General features: G+C 39.7%; 1 protein-coding gene across 2 annotated transcripts in view; it reads left to right on the top strand.

Annotated features, from left to right (window-relative positions):
- fer (fer (fps/fes related) tyrosine kinase) overlaps positions 1–20481 on the top strand; it is a 44968-nt gene that overhangs the window by 16286 nt on the left and 8201 nt on the right. For both annotated transcript variants that reach the window (XM_076988291.1, XM_076988292.1), the window contains exons 13-16: positions 7098–7154; positions 7306–7421; positions 7654–7748; positions 7839–7962. In XM_076988291.1, coding sequence (XP_076844406.1) covers positions 7098–7154; positions 7306–7421; positions 7654–7748; positions 7839–7962 — 392 coding nt within the window. The remainder of the gene's footprint in view (positions 1–7097; positions 7155–7305; positions 7422–7653; positions 7749–7838; positions 7963–20481) is intronic.

Raw genomic sequence — 20481 nt, 5'->3', positions numbered from 1 at the left:
AACCAAGAATAATCAAACACCTAACATATGAACTGAACAACTCTAACAGAAATAGCTGGGTGGACAAGGCTAAATAAAAGCAAAGACATCAACAAGCAAAATCACTAGAGAAACCAAAGTCACACAAAGTACATCTAATAGAGAATGCAAAATACAAGGAGTACATACAGACTAGTATTACAGACACAAAAGACCAAGATACCAAATCGCATACAAACAAGAGGTACTTACAATAACCGACCACACAAGAGACTAAACACGACTTAAATACACTAACCAACCAAGGGACTCAACAAGACACAGCAGAAAGCAATAACGAGGGGGCGGAGAACAAGGCAGGGGAGTGAAGACAGACAACTAGGAAATTTCAAAATAAAAAAGACACAAACAGAAGACATGACTGACAGGAGGGAGGCAGGACTGACACATTTGCTTTGAGCATGCAGAAGACCACTTTTAGGCACTATGGAGATGCCTGTGGCAGAGGCCTGGGAAATAAAAAATATATATATACCATCTAAAATGGTATTTAAAAACATCTTCTGATTTACTTCAATTCTTCCAATATCCTGAGCAAAACTGCCAAAATTAAACAACATTTTTGGTCAGAACTTCCAGTGTTCTGAACTGTTTTCTGCACTCATCTATTGGTCTGTGTAGTAGACTGGTGGAAAAATAAACAAGATGTTGAAGTTTATGATTATGTTCATTGATTCATTCATCATTCAAACTTAAATTAATAGTTTTCATGTTAAATACTGAAATGCGATTAAAATGCAATTAATTTCGATTAATTACAAAGCTTCCGATTGATTCGATTAATTTTTAGCGTCCCACCCCTAATATATATATATATATATATATATATATATATATATATATATATATATATATATATATATATTACATACATGGGTTATAGCAGGGGTCACCAACCTTTTTGAAACTGGGAGCTACTTCTTGGAGACCAATTATTGCGGAGGGCTACCAGATGAATCCGCATCAATCTAACGAAAAGTTGTTGAGCGGGGGTGGGGGGGGGTGGTGGTGTGCGTGTGCGAGTGTCAATTGCTAAGCGGGAAGACCGCTAGCAACCGCGGACAATCTATAATAGTAGCAAAAACATAAACGATGCAGCGCTTTGGTGCATGGCACTATAGTGAGCTATTTTTAAAACAAGCCCGCGGGCGACTCGTGACGTCCTCGTGGGCGACATGGTGCCCGCGGGGACCACGTTGGTGACCCCTGGGTTATAGTATGCAATGAGTTCACTCAGATATTATGGAGCAAGACCATTTAACGCCTTATAGGTCAACAATAGAATTTTAAAATCAATTTGATATTTAAACCAGAAGCCGCCTTCTGTCCACCATCTGCCCTCTTATTCACACACATGTACTCTGTTTTACTCCTGCTCACTTTCATTCCCCTGCTCTCCAAAGCATATCTCCATCTTTCCAAGCTTACCTCCACCTGCTCCCTACTCTCACTACAGATCACAATGTCATCAGCAAATATCATAGTCCAAGGGGACTCCTGCCTAACCTCGTCCGTAAGTCTGTCCATGACGATTGCGAACAGGAAGGGACTCTGGGCTTATCCCTGATGTAGTCCTACCCCCACTTTAAACCTGTCTGTCATTCCTACCGCACATCTCACTGCTGTCACACTGTTCTCATACATATTCTGCACCACCCTCACATACTTTTCTGCTACTCCTGAATTCCTCATACAATACCACAGCTCATGTCTCGGTACTTTATCATAAGCAAACATGGCATCTGTGGTGCACTTAGCTGGGATGAAACCATACTGCTGCTCACAGATCTCTACCTCTCTTCTAAGCCTAGCTTCCACTACTCTTTCCCAGATTTTCAGGCTGTGGCTGATCAACTTTATTCCCCTGTAATTACTACAGCTCTGAACGTCGCCCTTATTCTTGTAAATCGGCACCATTATGCTTCGTCTCCACTCCTCAGGCATCTTTTGACATCTTATTTCCCTCAATGAAATGCTAATTCTTTTTTATTTCTCATTTCATGTAATTTTCTCTATTTTTCGTTTGATATTCTATGTGGCATTTAAAATAAAGCGGGCATAAAAAAAGACGTTTCATTTATTTTTTTTTTGTATTAAAACTTTTAAAGTCAGTGGGGGATCAAATACTTATTTCCTCCACTGTATACTTCTTGTATACTTCTAACTACACTCCTGGATTCGCGCAACTCGTTTGAAACTATGTGTGTGCTCGTTGTACCAAGGTGTGATTGTTCTCTCACTTTTTCTTATATCGCAATGGCGCAACCTTATCTAAACCTCAACGTGCTCGGTAGTACACTCTGTCAAATCTGGCACTGTATCAATGAGCACAGCTATAGTAGTAGATGTAAAAGTTCGTTTAATTTGGTAGCGGGGCGGCCAATGCATACAGTCATTCAAACGCAAATCGTACGTTATGAGGCTGTAGGCTAGTCAATACCAAACGATAAGACCAAGTCTAAAGTATGACTACAATTATGCGTAGGACCTACTACATTCTGAGTGATACCCATTGAATCAAGAATTGCTTGAAAGTTTATGGTAATGTAGATTTTCAAAGTGGATGTTAAAAGCGCCAACTATAATAAGCTAATCAGCTGATGACACTATACAAGACATGAAGTCCGAAAACTCCTGCAAAAACGGGGTGGTAAATGGTAAATAACAAACGACTGTGTCGCTTTGTTGGTTGATAAATTTGATACAGTGAGAATGAGATTTTCAAAAAAATTTAAATTGAAGCTTGATCTTTGAGAGATGCCTATATCGGACTTGTAGTGTGGTGACACCACTTCCGCGACCAGAGCCGGCCCTGACCAATGTGGGGCCCTAGGAGCGATTTTGCTTGGTGCCCCCAGCATCATCAATCATCGGGTTGATTGTATTAAAGATACAAATAAAAAGCAAATGATTTATAAATATTGCCGTATAACGAAATAAATATAAAGGTGTTGCACAAAAAATGTTAACTATTTTACATAAAGTAGTGCAGAGAACAACTTTTAAATATTAATAATAAAAAAAAAACAACTACCACCAGTGTAAATCAGTGCAATTTGCCTACTGCAACATTATTATTTCAAAAGAGCATCTGCAATAAACAGCGGAGTATATATGTGTTTTAATTAGGGGTGGGATGCGATTAAAAAATTAATCGAATTAGAAGCTTTGTAATTAATCGAAATTAATCGCATTTCAGTATTTAACATGAGAAATATTCATTTAAGTTTGAATGATAAATGAATCAATGAACATAATCATAAACTTCAACATCTTGTTTATTTTTCCACCAGTCTACTACACAGATCAATAGATTAGTGCAGAAAACAGAGCAAACTGTTTTCAGAACACTGAAAACTTTTACCAGAAGATGTTTAATACCAATTTAGATGGTATACTTTTTCTTTAATTTCCCAGGCCTCTTCATAGTGCCTAGAAGTGGTCTTCTGCATGCTAGTGATGGGCAAAACAGTTCTTTTAGATTACCTGAATCATTAGAATCAGTTCACTAAAAAGATTTGTTCAAAAGATTCGTTCACTGAATCGTTCAGTGGCGAGTGTAAATTGTTGGTTTGCGGAGTCGCACGCTATGGTCACTCGCGAAAGTATCCAGCCTTAACTGATACACGGCTGCACGGTTCATGTTTCCGTTTAGTTCACGGCCTCATGGACCAGGAGACGAGAGTGTTGTAGAAAATGTATAAATAAAAATTTTGCAACTAAATGTTGCAACCCTCCTTTATCGCATTCTGGAGATTCCAGAACTACTCGCAATAACGGAAAATAGAAACTGTATATTTAAGTATTTATACACCGGCGAGCTGAAGCACGAACTGGCGCAGGATCACTAACATAATACAAAAAATAAGTATGAACTAACCTACAACTGAGTGCAAAATAAATATTAAATTAAGAGCAACATTAAGATAAAAAGTGTACATTCAGAAGAAACTATCAACTTAAATGTGCAATCAAAAAGAAAATGTGAGTGAGGTGTAGTGCAAACGTGAATCACGTCCTTAGCAACAGTTCTCTGGGTTACAGTACATTCACTGAACGAATCAGAGAGTGAATGAGAGCCCTCAGTTTATGAACGAATCAGAGTGAACGAGAGCCCTCGGTTCATGAACGAATCGGAGAGTGAACGAGAGCCCTCAGTTCATGAACGAATCAGAGAGTGAACGAGAGCCCTCAGTTCATGAACGAATCAGAGTGAACGAGAGCCCTCAGTTCATGAACGAATCAGAGAGTGAACGAGAGCCCTCAGTTCATGAACGAATCACTGAACGAATCACTGAGCATGCGCAGTTCCCTCGCAATGAATGTCTCCGCCTCCAGATTCGCAGGGGTGATTCGGTGATTCACAGACCACAGTTCTGCAGTTCCTCTGACGGCCTGCACGGTCGCTGCTGAGCTCAATTACTGAACTGAAAAGGGAACGATTCAGTTCGTTCACTCAAATGTTTCGTTCATTTGAATGAATCGTTCGCGAATGACAACACTACTGCATGCTCAAAGCAAATGACTGGATCTTCCATTCCACAGAGGTCCAGTGATCTCCAGTCAGAGCCACATTTGTGGCACTCCTCACAATATCCTGTTTTACTTCCCTTTCCTCATAATACAGCTGCTCAATTTTCTTCAACCTTGTCTTTCTGGACGGCAGTTCGTAACTTGCATCAGTTGACGCAATGTGCAGCGCTTCTTGTAAGTCTTTATCTTCGACCACAGAGAGCGAACAACACTGCAAATAATGTGACGTGTTAAGTTTAAACGCCTCCGCCGCTCACACGAGGTGTGCGGAGTCGCGCGCTACGGTCACTCGCAAAAGTTTAATCCAGTCTTAATGGTGTTACCGCCCGGTCTAGGTCAGGCGGATAACAGGTAAAATAAAATAAAGAATGAAAGGGAACTGCTTGGATGAATTAATAAAGAGGAACCAACAACAACTTTGCAGTTTCAAAATATATTTAAAGAATGTATTAAATGCAAGATGTTACAAGCATAAGCTTAGCACAGGCTGGACTTTTCAGGCCACCCTGAAAAAAGGAAAAGAAAACCGAACAACAAAATAAACAGCAGCCTATCCTACCTGGTGCTAAGCAACTTATTGAAATCATAACTTTAACAACAAAGAAACACTACACAATCAACATACAACTACGCAAAACAAAGAAACAATCACCACACACGGAAACAAGGGCAGTCTAACAACTCTTTCTACCGGCAAGCTGACATACAACAAAATCACCCCTAAAAGGGAGAACAAACGAGGAGAGCCTGCCACTCTCTCCTCCCGTCCGCACTTCCAGGAAGCCTTTTGTAGCTGTGGACTCGTCAGGCACCGCCCAGAACCATGTGACTCCATAATCACAGGTGCACCTGTAAGAGATTACAACACTACACATTCCACAACTCATCACGCTCCCGTAAGAGAACATTACAACTCTATACAGTATTAACTCATCACGCTCCTGTAAGAAAACATATTTCGTGACTTAACAATGGTCCAATGAAGGTAATTTAAAAACCAGGACATTTCCTCATAAAAAAAAAAAAACCCGGGACGCCCTGGACAGGATGTGAAATACGGACATGTCCCGGGAAATACGGACGTTTGTTCACCCTATCGTACTAGGAATACATTTAGCAGCTAAGTCATCATTACTGACCTGCGCGTTAGCCCCAACATGTTTTGCGTTGAGGTGGTAACGAAGGGTGGAAGTGCTCCTGTGATAAGCGAACTTCTTCCTGCATAAAGTGCAAATAACACTATTTTTGTTTGTACTTCCATTTGGAAGTTTCTTATATTTAAATTTCCCATACACCAGCGTAGCCTCTTCAGTCATCTCCATCATGATCTTATTGTGCGTTCATATAATCTGTCTGCCTGGAACTCGTGCACTGAGAATCATTCCACGGTGTAAAAGTGTCTCATGCGTTAAATGCATAAAAATGCGTTAATTTTCCTAGTTCGTAAATTTTCCTGTAATTAATTAATCGAAATCAACGCATTAAAGTCTCACCACTAGTTTTAATATATATTTATTTTAAAAACTTGATAAGCTAATAATGGCACCTACTAGGATTGGGCAGTATGATGACTATTGTAAAATTGTAGCAGTATATTAACCATGTGATGTGACACAACGTGCCAAATCTGTACTTTGAAAAATAGGGCATTTAAGACATTTGGCGCATCCATTAAAAAGATCTGAAGGAGGGGTAAGCAGTTGGAGCTCACTGATTGACTATGGAGTGGTGGTTTTCTCCAAGATCATACAGAGGGGAAAAAGCCATGACGAGTGTTCGTTGTGATTACAGCGAGCTGGTTTCAAAGAAAAACACCACTGCTACAGATTGGCAGCATTTTGGATTTGTTTCAAAGATTCTCCACCAAAGATGGAAACACATCAAATATGCATTCTCATATTAAAACTAAGCACCCTTCAGTTACAATTCAGCAGGTGCTAGAAAAGTCCCAAAACAGTAACGAGGTGGGGGTTGGCGCTGTTGATAGTCAAATTAATAATTATTATAATAACAACTCGACACCTAATATTATTAAACAATTAAATTATGATTATCTGGACTTATTTTCACATTTAGTAATTGTTCATTTGTTTTAAAAAAAAAAGAAAAAAAAGCATGCTTGTGAACGTCCCCCTGGACAGACAGCGCCCCTAGCATTGGCTTATATTGCCTAATGCAGTGGTTCCCAAAGTGGGGGGCGGGCCCCCTAGGTGGGGCGCGGAGCTTGGAAGTAAAATGTGCACATGTGTCAATATGGGGGGGGGGGCAAAAATATTCTCATCTACTAAAGGGGAGCAGGGCTCCCCTTTGAGTGATGAGAGAGAGGGATAGAAATATCTTTGATCTGAGCAATAAGCACTGTGCACTGTGGCTTGTGTTGAACAGTCAAGCAGTTCTATGGATTAGTTTGCCTCATAATTCCACTTATAGATTATAGTTATAATTGTACAATATTGACACATGTGGTTTTTAACAACATAATTAGTCAAATACTACATGCCCACAACTTTGTGTGTGTCTTTCAGGATAAAAAATGGATTCTTAATCACGAGGATGTCATTCTCGGAGAACTTCTAGGCAAAGTATGCACTGTAATTGTCTTTAAAATAAATGTGCTTCTATCCTAAAATGTTTTGTATTTGAGCACTTTAAATCATTTTTCAAATGGCATTTTTATATGACTTGAAGGACAAAGAATTCACCCTGAGATAATAAAAAGATTAACTGTTTTAGGGTAACTTCGGTGAGGTGTTCAAAGGAACACTGAGGGATAAGACTCCTGTGGCTGTTAAGACCTGTAAAGAGGATCTCCCACAAGACCTCAAGATAAAGTTTCTCTCTGAGGCCAGGTGCTGAGTAATGAAAAGTTGCATTGAAAAAAGCTAATTATGCTAATAATAAACCAATGACACACTATAAAATCTTAATTTAACTGGGGACATCTTAAGTGATCCCCATTTACCTTTCTTAAATTTTAGGCCAAATTATAATTTTTATCTTGGACATGTCTTCCATTTAAAATGGATTATACAATCACTCACACATCACTGTTAAATTTTTATATTTTTCTTCTTTTACAAGGATCCTTAAACAATATGATCATCCCAACATTGTGAAGTTAATAGGTGTCTGTACTCAAAGACAGCCCATTTATATAGTGATGGAACTTGTGCCAGGTATGGTCATTACCAACAGATGGAATTAATGTTTTAAAAAATCATTATAGAACTGTGTCTATTGAGTGTGTACTCTGTTTCTGTGGACAGGCGGGGACTTTCTGTCTTTTTTGAGGAAGAAAAAGGAAGATCTCAAGACGAAGCAGCTGGTGAAGTTTGCACTAGATGCATCTGCAGGGATGGCTTACCTGGAGTTAAAAAACTGTATCCACAGGTATGTTGGGGGACATTTGGGTAATCAATATGACACAATTTCCATTTTTGTCCACTGTAAATTGCTGAAATAAAATAGCATTTGCATTTGTAAACTGACTATCAATGATGCATTTGGAAAATGTTTAAATCCTTCTCATGTCCAATATTACCAACCCTTCTGCTTCTCCTTAAATACAAATATGCCCTGAATTATAATCGGAGGACTGGAATAGTATAGTAAGCTTGTATACAGTTTATATAAAGTAAATTTCTCCCCCTTTTGTCATTGTTAATAAATTTAACATGGATAAATGCACATTCACCTCTCTGTGGATCTGCACACCAGAGAGCTGGGAGCTGTAAGGTGCATGGTGACAGTGTGGTTCTGCAGAGCTATTTCTTCAACTGCTGTTGGGTGTACTCAATTTTGTGATACACTATTACATTTCTGCAGATATTTAAGTATATATTTTCATGGGACAACACTGACAATTACACTTTGACACAATGAAAAGTAGTCTGTGTGTAGCTTATATAACTGTAAATTTATTCTTCCCTCAAATTAATTATGTATACAGCCATTAATGTCTAAACCACCAGCAACAAAATTGAGACTATACGTCTAAATATCCTAATTGTGCACTACTTGTCATTTTCCCTCCAAAAGATCATTTGACTCATTAGTGTTACTAGGTTTCAGGTGTACATGGGGAGCAAGTGTGTTCAATTTTGTAGTACAGCTCTCACTCTCATATTGGTCACTGAAAGTTCCAACATGGCACCTCATGGCAAAGAACTCTCTGAGGATCTTAAAAGTCAAAGTCAAATTTATTTATATCACGCTTTTTACAACACGTCACAAAGCAGCTTTACAATCGTATGGGTCCAGATACCTAATGAGCAAGCCAAAGGCGACAGTGGCAAGGAAAAACTCCCTATGATGGTGGGATTAGGAAGAAACCTCGGGAGAACCAAGACTCAAAAAGGAACCCATCCTCCATGAGGCGGCCCGCTAGCAGAAGTCCGTATTTATAGATCAAATGGAGTTCTATAGTTAGTTGTGCTTCTAGTTCCCAGGCCAAGTTGTCACAGTCCCTTCAAAGCAGATAGTGAGTCTCAGGTAGCAGTTGGCATCGGCACGTCCTCTTGCAGCAATGGCACATCCAACCATGGCATAGAGTATGTGAACATCAATTTTAAAACCATCGATTCAAACTGACATACATAGCTCACGTGCCAGTAATTAGCATGTGGCAGGCTTATCTATAGCAGCATAATTAAAGGGAGGGTCCTGGAGGTGACCACAGTTGTGAGGGCTCACTGAGCCATTGGTTTCCACCCAAGTCATTGTAGAGTGATCACATGACATGGCTGGATGTACACATCAACATCTCAGACTACCAGATTCAATGACTGGGGGCCCCCGAGCTCCACACCTTCATAATATTGTAGATTATTAACTGAAGGCTTGATTAAATAGGTGAGTCTTAAGTCTAGATTTAAAAATTGGAACTGAGTCAGAATCTCAGATTGGAGCTGGAAGGCTATTCCATAATTGGTGGGCTTTAAAGGAGAAAGCTCTGCCTCCGGCTGTAGACTTACAAATTTTTGCAACTAAGAGAAATCCTGCATTTTGGGAGTGCAGAAGGCAAGATGGGATATAGTATGCAATGAGTTCACTCATATTGTGAAGCAAGACCATTTAACGCCTTATAGGTCAACAGAAGAATTTTTAAATCAATTCAGTATTTAACCCGAAGCCAGATTAACACAGAGTGTAGAACTAATATCATCGAATTTTCTAGTGCTAGTTAGGCGAGATACAGTTATAAGTAGGTCTTGGATTGTTTTTGTTTTTCTATTAAAGCCAATAAGTATGAGGATTATGCCATATGGGCATGCTTATATTCAATAAGGCAGTTTTTCCATGATAATCTATATACTTCTAACTTAGAATTTCACCATTTATGCACAGCTCGTTTGAGACTACGCGTGTGCTTGTACCAAGGTGACATTCTTCTCTCACTTACTCTTTGCAATATTGCAATGGCACAACCTTATCTAAAGCTGTATGGTGAGAAATCTCGACATGCTCGGTAATACACTCTAGCACTTCCAGAGCTACAGATGGATCACTGTTTATCAGATCTGGTAAACTATCAATGAGCGCAGCTATGGTAGTAGATGTTATAGTTCGTTTAATTTGGTAGTGGGGGGGCTGATGAATGCAATCATTTATGAGGCTGTGGTCAGAAACGCCCCCACTTTAAGGAAATACTGCTAAATTGGCTATGTCAATACCAAATAAGACCAAGTCTGAAGTATGACTACAATTATGCGTAGAACTTACCACATTCTGAGTGATACCCATTGAATCAAGAATTGCTTGAAAGTTTATGCTAAAATAGTCATGTAGATTTTCAACGCGGATGTTAAAAAATGCCAACTATAATTACCTTATCAGCTGATGACACTATATAAGACAGGAAGTCTGAAAACTCCTGCAAAAACAGGGGGCTGCAAATAGTAATTAACATAAACGACTGTGTCGCTTTGTTGGTTGATGATAAACTGGATACAGTGAGAATGAGATTTTCAAAATAATTAAACTTGAAGCCTGATCTTTGAGAGATGCATATATAGGAGTCATATAATGTGGTGACACCACCTTCACGACCATTTGGATGGGGATTATGAACATATCTATAGCCGGAGGGAGATGCTTCGTTTAAATCAAATCAAATATATGTGTATAGCGCTTTTCACAAAATATGTTGTCACAAAGCACTTTACAGGATTTACAAGGTTAACAATACTATGGGTCCAAATCCCTAATGATCTAGCCAAAGGCGACAGTGGCAAGGAAAAACTCCCTAGATGGTGGGGAATAGGAAGAAACCTTGGGAGGACCAAGACTCAAAAGGGAACCCATCCTTCATTGGGCGGCCCGTTAACACACAAATTACACAAAAACAAATTATACAGACTAATACACAAGTTACAAATAAATCACACAATCAGGCTAAGTATAAGGTAACTAGAATGAAAGTTCTGGGTGTTGATATTGTCAATGTAAATGTCTTATGATGAATGCCAGGTTTTCATTCCGTGTCGGAGCGATGATACTGGAATTGTAGGCTCCAACTGCAGTGTTACTCCCCAAGTGAACCTCGGAGAAGAAAGATATGTGATGTGGTAAATATGTAACAGATTATTCAAAGGCCAAACTAAACAGATAAGTCTTTAGTTGAGTTTTAAACATTGAGACTGTGTCTGAGTCCCGAATAAAGGCAGGAAGATTATTCCACAGTTGTGGACCTTTAAAAGAAAAGGCTCTTCCACCTGCTGTGATCTTTTTGATCCTAGGAACAACAAGCCTGCGTCCTGTGAACGTGCTGGATTGTAATGATCAATAAGTTCACTAACATACTCTGGAGCTAAGCCATGCAGTGTTTTATATGTTAATAAAAGTATTTTATAGTCAATACGGAATCTAACTGGCAGCCAATGTAATGACGATAGTATAGGACTAATGTGATCAAACTTTTAAGTTTTTGTTAAAACTCGCGCTGCTGCGTTCTGAACCAGCTGGAGTTTATCGATTTACCAGAACATCCAGCTAGAAGACTATTGCAATAATCTAGGCGAGAGGATATGAATGCATGGATTAGCTTTTCCGCATCACTAGTATTTAATATATTTCTAATTTTAGCAATGTTGCGTAAGTGAAAGAACGCTACCCTAGTTATATTATTAATGTGTGAATCGAACGAGAGATCTGGGTCTATTGTGACACCTAAGTTCTTTACCTCTGCGTTGGGGGTTATAGTAAAGGAATGTAGATTCAATGCTACATTATGTATCTTGTCTCTCGCTGCCCTAGACCCAACTATTATTAGCTCTGTTTTATCTGGATTTAGTGCTAGAAAGTTACACGCCATCCAATGTTTTAGCTCTTCTACACACTTCTCGATTTTACTGTTTACACCTAAATCATCGGGTTTAGCCAATAAATATAGCTGGGTGTCGTCTGCGTAGAAGTGGAAACTGATGTCGTGCTTATGCATAATCTCGCCTAAGGGTAACATGTAAAGTGTAAATAGAAGTGGTCCTAGGACTGTCCCTTGTGGGACACCATATTTAACCTGAACAGATTTAGATGTTTTATTATTAACACTTACACATTGGAAGCGGTCGGTCAGATATGATCTAAACCAGGAGAGTGCAACTCCTTTAATACCTACTGTGTTTTCTAGTCGATCCAGCAAAATGTTGTGGTCTACAGTATCAAAAGCTGCGCTAAGATCTAACAGTATAAGGAACGAGATGAGCCCATTATCTGACGATATCAGTAAATCATTCACTACCCTGAGTAAAGCTGTTTCAGTGCTGTGGTTCGGTCTAAATCCTGATTGGAACTAAACCAATTTAGGGCCATATAGTCATCTGGCCGAGTCCAGGTTTCAGTCAAGCCGAATTGTTGCGCTACATGAATATGGCCAAGACTACAAGAAGATTGCCAACACCCTTAAACTGAGCTGCAGCAGTGGCCAAATCATCCAGCATTTTAACACTGGGAAGGCCAACGCTACAAAAAAAGTCGTGAGGAAAATCAGCCGCCGAGTAGCCCACTTCCCCGCTGTGAAAAGATTAGTGCCCTTTGTCTTGCTAAAGACAAAGCGTTTGAAGCACCGACCCCCGCTCTCCTTTCCAAGGAAATTTAGCCCGGCCAGTTCATCTGTATATCACAGCTCCAAGAAGCAATTCAAAAGTTACAATCTATCTTTCTTTATAGCGCGAATAGGAATGAATCCTTTGGTTTGAATCGCGCTAAACATTCTAAGTGAAATAAATCCTCGCGTTGTTTTTGGCGTACGTGCTGTGCGATTTTCTCAAGGCAAACCAGACACAGACTAGCCAGTTTTATGTTTCATTCGCATTTTATGCTTACTTCATCGCACTAAAGAATAAACTACAATAATGTGCATGTAGTAGGCATATGTGTTGTGCGATTTTCACAAGGCAAACCAGACAATGACCAGCAAATTTTGTGTTTCTAGCGCCGACCACCGCTCTCCTTTCCAAGGAAATTCAGCCCAGCCAGTTCATCTGTATATCACAGCTCCAAGAAGAATAAACAATCCATTTGTAGTAAGCATACGTGTTATGTGATTTTGTAAGTGTTTCATACGTTTTTTATGCTTACACTAAAGAATAAACAATGCGTTTGCGGTACGTGTAGTGCGATAGCAAATTCACAGAAACGTGCTGCAGAGTAAACAAATATACATTTTGAATCCACTACAAACTTGTAAGATACCAGTCAATCTGTGTACCTATATTTTTTGTAATGTAACATACTTGCACATCGTGTTAGAGTTTGAGTGTATGCGCGATTTACAGAAATAACGCCGGTAATAGAACCCAGGGCTTAATTTGAGCCGGATCCTGCCGGAACAGGATCCGGGAACTGTTTAATTTTGAAGCGTGCCTTCCGGTAACTGTCTGCCTCGATCCGGTAACATTTAATGTTGTCCGCTGGGTTGCCAACTCTCTAGTTCTAGTTCGCTAGCTCTGGCGTCAACCACCGGCGATATAACACTCAATCTGTGTCCATTTTACGTTCGCCAACGCCACCCCCCCCCGCTCAACACTTTACGTTCGCACACACCCCCCCCCCAACCCCCCCCCCCCCCAACCCCAACCCCCCCCCGCTCAACAAATTACGTTCGCCAACGCCACACCCCCCCTCGCTTAGGTTACAATGCGTTCCGGCAACGTTTGATTTACAAATTAAGCCCTGATAGAACCGCTACTGTAAAAGTTTTACACACTCACACACACACACACACACACCCCACCCAGTAATAACAACAATAAAGATATTCTTGCCTTAGCAATGACGGGGTAAAACAAATGTATGATGCAGAACAACATTATTTTTTATTAGAAAAATAGAAATCTCATTTGAAATACAGCCAAGTGCGCTTTGAGCATCCCGCAAGCTAACAGTTGCTACATATCCATGGCCCATCCTTTCTACATTTTCGACAGGTGTACTTGGCGCACACAGCACACCGCTCCGAGCTGTGATTCCTGTTGCAGTGTATCTGCACCTGACACTGCGTCGTCTTTCCAGGAGCAGGTGGAGGTCGTTGCTTTTTCGCCATTGTCTTTTCCTGTAAGAATCGACGCCGAAGTTCCTCAGCAAGAGCACGTAAAAAGTCTCTTCTGCTCTCCGTGGACCTCGTGCATGTTGTATACGAAACATGTGCGTTCATCGCTGCCAAGTCTAGCATGTTGTAGAACACTGCAACAGGCCACCTGCGTGTTCCTGCGCGGACCGTATACCCACGCACCTTCTGGTCCATGATATCCACACCGCACTGCAAAGAAGAAACATAAAAAGGTTATGTTACATTATAAACATTATAATCATTTTGTCTGACATATATGACATAAAAATTCAATAATGCTTTATTCAATAATTATTTATCATATACATACCTTCATGCTGTTGTAGTCCGTGATCGTGTTTGGTTTCCTTTTGTGGCCTTCGGAGATCATGACTTGTTTGTGCATTGTGCTGAGAATGCAGACTGCCTTGTTTTTTTTTGGAGCATACGCTGTCAGTATGGCACTTCCTGATGTGTACACATGTGTGGAGAATTCCTCACGTCCCTTGGTGTTTTTAACTGGAGGAGGAATTTCTCTTCTGATCTTGTTGATTGTCCCAAGCAGAGCTGTGTTGCATGCAAGCAGTCTGTTGGCCAGAGACAGGGATGTGAAGTAGTTGTCAGTGGTGACGGTTCTGCCCTTGTCCAGATATGGTTCCATGAGTTTCATGACGACATTCTCTGACAGTCTTTCTCCCTTGGGATGACTGGGGTCCTTTCCCAAATATGGAAGAGCATTGCACATATACTTGGTCTTCAAATCAGCAGCAATCCAAAACTTTATGCCAAACTTGTCAGGTTTTGTAGCGATGTATTGCAGGAAAGGACAGCGGACCTTGGTTGGAAAGAGCTGCTCATCAATGGTGATGTGTTGTCCTGGCGTTTAACACAGAGTGCAGTTACGTACAAAACATTGCCAGATGTCCGAGATTGCAGCAAATCTGTCGGTCTTTACACGTTCTGCACGGGTGTCCTTGTCATCGAAGTACCGCATGATTTCTTTGTAGCGGTCACGCGACATCGTGTCCTTGATTGCAGGCACAGCGTATTTCTTAGACCAACAATCTGCCACCGCTCCAACCGGACAGAGTATTGCCCGCAGAAAATGCAGTGCGATGAAAGCCATCAACTCGCTGACAGACAGGTTCCAGCTCTGATCTGCTCTGTGGGCTTCATGGACCGTGCAGTGTGTGATTATCCTCAGCATCTCTATGTCGATCAAACACAGAAAGCTCTGCAACCTGCTTGTGATTCTGCGCTGTAGAAGTAAAATAAAAATCACATCACTTGTATGTAAAAAAAAATAGGAAATATAAAATAATATATCTTTTTTTCATCTTTACATCTACAAAAGAGGAAATATAGTTGGCCAAATTCAGTTCAATGCTTTTTCCTATGCACATCCGTGATAACATTACTTATATGTAAAAAAAAAAAAAACGAGGAAATATAATATAAATATATTTATAAAATATAACGGAGGAAATATAGCTGGCCAAATTCAGTTCAGTGCTTTTTCATATATACATCTACAAAAAGAGGAAATATATCAGGGAAAATGCACTTCAGTTTCATCTTTACATCTACAAAAGAGGAAATATAGTTGGCCAAATTCAGTTCAATGCTTTTTCCTATGCACTACACTACAAAATGCTCTACAGTTTCATCTATACAAAAGAGGAAATATAGCTGGCAAAATTCACCTCTGTACTTTTCTTGTATACATCTACGAAAATAGTTTTTTACAACATCAGTCTTTTCCCAAGCGGTTCCATCTTTTGCGTTTATGTTCGTTGCAGGCTTACTGACATCCTTAGCAACAGAACGCTTCTTTCGTGGAGGGCTACGGTTTTCTTCATCCGATTGTCCACTCGTATCTGCGCCAGTTGAAAGTGCCAGATCGGAGTCTTCAGCACTAAAACAAAGTTCCTCTCCTCCATCGGAATCGCAGTCATCCATTGCGTTCAGAAGAGCCAAAGCTTGCAAAGGAGTGTAAATCCTCTTGTGTGCCATCGTAGTGTCCATGTCTTCCTCGCAGAACAGGAAAAATATATGAAATGACTCACCTGTGTTTGTGTGTCCGTTTTTATCCCAGTTTGGAAGACCACACCCCACCCATCTTCAACAAGTGTAAATTGTGGACCTTCACGGCGGCTGATGCAAAGGCGTTAATGACATGCGTATCGATACCCGCTAATCACTAACCGATACTTGCGCATTTCCATTTCTTTATATCTGATGGATGAATAGATGTATGGATGAATGGATAATCAGTCAGTATCTGGGTTAAAATTTAATTTAATTGTTCTGTAATTATCTGGAATTAGGTGGAAAAACAAAATTGATATGGCTAGAATTTTTATATAAGTAGTGCTGTTTCATAAAAGCAGAACAACATAAATAACATGTAGGCTACAATGCCTATATTTGACTTTCTCTAAATATCTATATACAGATAGAATATATATAATTTTTATGATATTTCAGAGATTATTTTGTGGCATTTCCTGTCTATGTAGCAGTGCAAATTATATATATTCTCTACCTGTAAATTAGTGCTGTTTCGTAACGGACGAATTGCAGAAATAACATACATACAATGTTTGATGTCTAAATATCTAGACACGGATAGAATATATATAATTTGTACTGATTGATTTCGGTTTTTACTTAATTTTACATAACACTTGGATAGTATAAAACAAATAACTTCTAGCACGTACGCCTACTACAAGTACAACGTTTATTCTTTAGCGCGAAGATTTATTTCAGTTAGAATGTTCAGCGTGGGGTCGGCGCTTCAAAGGAAGCGTAAAATACGTATGAAACACATAAAATTGGCTAGTCATTGTCTGGTTTACCTTGTGAAAATCACACAACACATATGCCTACTACAAATACAACGTTTATTCTTTATCGCGAAGATTTATTTCAGTTAGAATGTTTAGCACGATTCAAACCAAAAGATTCATTCCTATTCATCATAGGAATAATTACCTTCACGCTATAAAAAAAGCGCACACTACATCAAATTGGTCTGCATGGCTGTCACCCCAGAAGGAAGCCTTTTTTGACGTCTGTACACAAGAAACCCCGCAAATAGTTTGCTGAAGACATGTCCATGAAGGACATGGAACCATGTTCTATGGTCTGATTAATTTGGTTAAAGACCTCTGGAAAAGGCTTGTCTCTCCTCATCTCAGTGTTCATTGAGTAGGCGGGCAGCCATGTGGAGAAAATAAAACGGGGAAAATTAGCTCTGTATAAGGACATATATAGGACAGATGAAATTATAAACATTTCTGGAGTGTGGCAGATCTATCAGACCACATCTACTTGTCACTTTCTTTCACTCTTTATTTTAAATAAATATTGGCTTGATTTTTGTCTGCATAACAGGCTTATGTAGTAAGTAGGGTTGCAGCGGTAACCGGTTTCACGGTATACCACGGTATTAAAATGCACGGTTATCATACCGTGTGCGTTTGCTTATTACCGGTAAAAGGCAAGCCAGCGGAGAAACTCACCCGTGCATGCGCAACTCCGCTCCGGTTCAGCTACTCAGCACACAGCAGTGAGAATGGCAGAAAGTGCATCAGACTTAAATTTTTTTACAAAAAAAAAAGCCTAAACTAAAATCAGCTGCGAAAATGACGTAATCAGGGTGGCGTCGCGCACTGTTGATTCGTGAGCTCGTGAACCTCTCGAATCTTGTAAATTCGCGTACGCCACGCCTCAGCGCAATGAACCAAGTCATATTTGCAGGGCTCATACACCTTTATAAGGTGGAGTTAAAGCATTTGTACGTCACTTTCAAGGGCCATTTCCATATTTCCCAGCACGTTCAACTTAATTAAGTATTTATACATATACTCGAAATGATTCGAAATAATTCGCTTTTTCATCACATTATTTAATGGTTTATTTTCAAAACGCCCAGTCTTAATATCTTCACGTTCTCTCATGTGTCCTGGAATAACAAGAGGCTCGTATTTGTTAACGTAATACAAGAGAACTGTTTGTGATACGAACAAATTCCAGCACTTTTCAAACCTGAAACACAAAGCAACATTAAAATTCATCAGGTAAATGTTCATTCCCCTGTTTTTGGGGGTGTTTCTTTACATCGTTTCGGACAACTGCAAATGTGACGCGCCAAGTATGAACGCTTCCGCCGTTCGCAGAGGTTCGCACGAGGTGTGTGGAGTCATGCTACGGTCACTAGTGAAAGTATAACCCTAGCTTTTTAAGGTCCTTGCTTTCACTGGATGTGAAAGAGGCCATTAATTTACATGCGTTAATTTTCAAATTTTGACGTGCCTGTTTTTCATATGTTAAAACCAGACTCTGTGTGAAAGCCTTAAAGCAGAAATCTCTATTGTGAGGATCATGTCAGAAATAAATCCTCTCTCTGCAGTATTTCGGCAGTAAAACGGACGTTTACAACTGACCCAGGCTCAGTTTGTCAGATATTAAATCATTTAAACTTAAATAATTGTAGGCCTACTGAAATCCATGATTTAGGTTTCTCTCATTTTGCAGTATTTATATAAACAAGTGTACAGCTTTTTTTTGTATACAACAGGGTTGCCAATTGAGCATGAGACACACGCATTTGACCGTTTTCACACGCTCTCACTCCACACTTCGGATATTTCACGCGGGAAAAAAAATCTAGCTAATTTACCTCTGATCCACATCTATGATTCAATGAGTTACTAGTTCGCTCTGGTGCCAACCACTGGTGATCAATAGATCGCGATATAACACTTAATTTGTGTCCATTTTACGTTCGCCACCTCCTCCAGGTTTAAATCTCACTTTAAGCAATCTTTAAGTTGGATCTTTAAGTTGGCAACCCTGATACAATAGTTCCAGGTTTCTACAATAAATAGTTAATTGAACAAAAAAACCCTTTTGTTGTACTTTCTTTAAGGGTCAGTGTATCTTTTAATAATATTTGTAACAAACTGTGATACCGTGATACTAGTAAGATAGATTTTCATGTTTGTAATTTATGTGAATCCTTTTACCACCACAAATAAGGCCTAGCTTCATGTTAAACCCAAAATATGACCCCAAAACACTTCAAGGTAATTTAAAATTATAATTTACATTACATTTACCTGTACAATTTTAAAGGGTAAACATATTCAGTACTGTAGAATAAAGATTACCATTTACTGTCTGCTATCTTTCATCCACCCGTGTCTTGGTTGAGATATTGAACTCTCGTGAGCTCAATTAGGTTAAACTCTGCTCCTGTGAGCACGTTTTCTATGAGACACTGACTACCCTTTTGTTTGCCTACAATAAAGTTTTTTTATGCAGTAAAATTTGCAAATTCGTGAGACTACAGATTCGACAGTGCGAATTTTCACAGTATTTCTGTCTTTGTGTGTAAGACAGTCAGCTGTATTATAAGAAAATGGAAGTGTTTGGGAATGACAGCAACTCATAAAACTGATGGAGCAGGGTCTGCAGATGCTGAAGCACATAGTGCAAGGAGAACGACAACTTTCTGCAGTCAATCACGACAGACATGCAAACGTCAAGTGGCCTTCAGATTAACTCAAGAACAGTGCACAGAGAGCTTCATGGAATAGGACTCCATGGTCGAGCAGCTGCATCCAAGCCATACATCACCTACATCACCAAGTGCAATGCAAAGCATCAGATGCAGTGGTGTAAAGCATGCTGCCACTGAACTCTAGAGCAGTGGAGGTGTGTTCTCTGGAGTGACGAATCTCGCTTCTCCATCTTGCGATCTGATGGACGAGTTTGGTTTTGACTGCACTGTGCCAAGTGTAACGTTTGGTGGAGGGGGGGATTATGGTGTGGGTTTGTTTTTCAGGCTTTGCCCCTTAGTTCCAATGAAAGAAACTCTGAATGCTTCAGCATACCAAGACAATTTGAACAGTTCCCTAGTCAACATGTCCGTGTGGGTCCCATGTGGGTTTGAAATGGCCTGGCATATGGGCAACCCAGCTGGGGCCCCCAAAGATTTGTCCATCGGCTCCACATGTGTGTTAGCCCATGTGGGCCAATATTGGGGTCAATGTGGGCCTCAGGTGGGCCCCGTATGATTAATGATCCACTGGCCCCTTGTTTGTGTGGGATAATCAGAGGTGCATAGAGTATTCAACAATTTTACTTAAGTAAAAGTAGTTACTTGAACCAAGTTTTAAGTAAAAGTAAAAGTATGCATCCAAAAATTTACTTGAGTAAAAGTTAAAAAGTACTTTGATTATAAGCTACTCAAGTAGTGAGTAAATGCAGAGTACTGTCTCGTGTCAAAACAATGACTTCATGATAAAGAAAATAATATATTATTAATAAATATAATGTATAAATATTATTTA

Source organism: Brachyhypopomus gauderio, unplaced genomic scaffold (assembly GCF_052324685.1).
Source record: "Brachyhypopomus gauderio isolate BG-103 unplaced genomic scaffold, BGAUD_0.2 sc61, whole genome shotgun sequence".
Taxonomy (NCBI): domain Eukaryota; kingdom Metazoa; phylum Chordata; class Actinopteri; order Gymnotiformes; family Hypopomidae; genus Brachyhypopomus; species Brachyhypopomus gauderio.
Note: the sequence above shows the minus strand (reverse complement) of the source record. Positions and strands in the feature narration are given on the sequence as shown.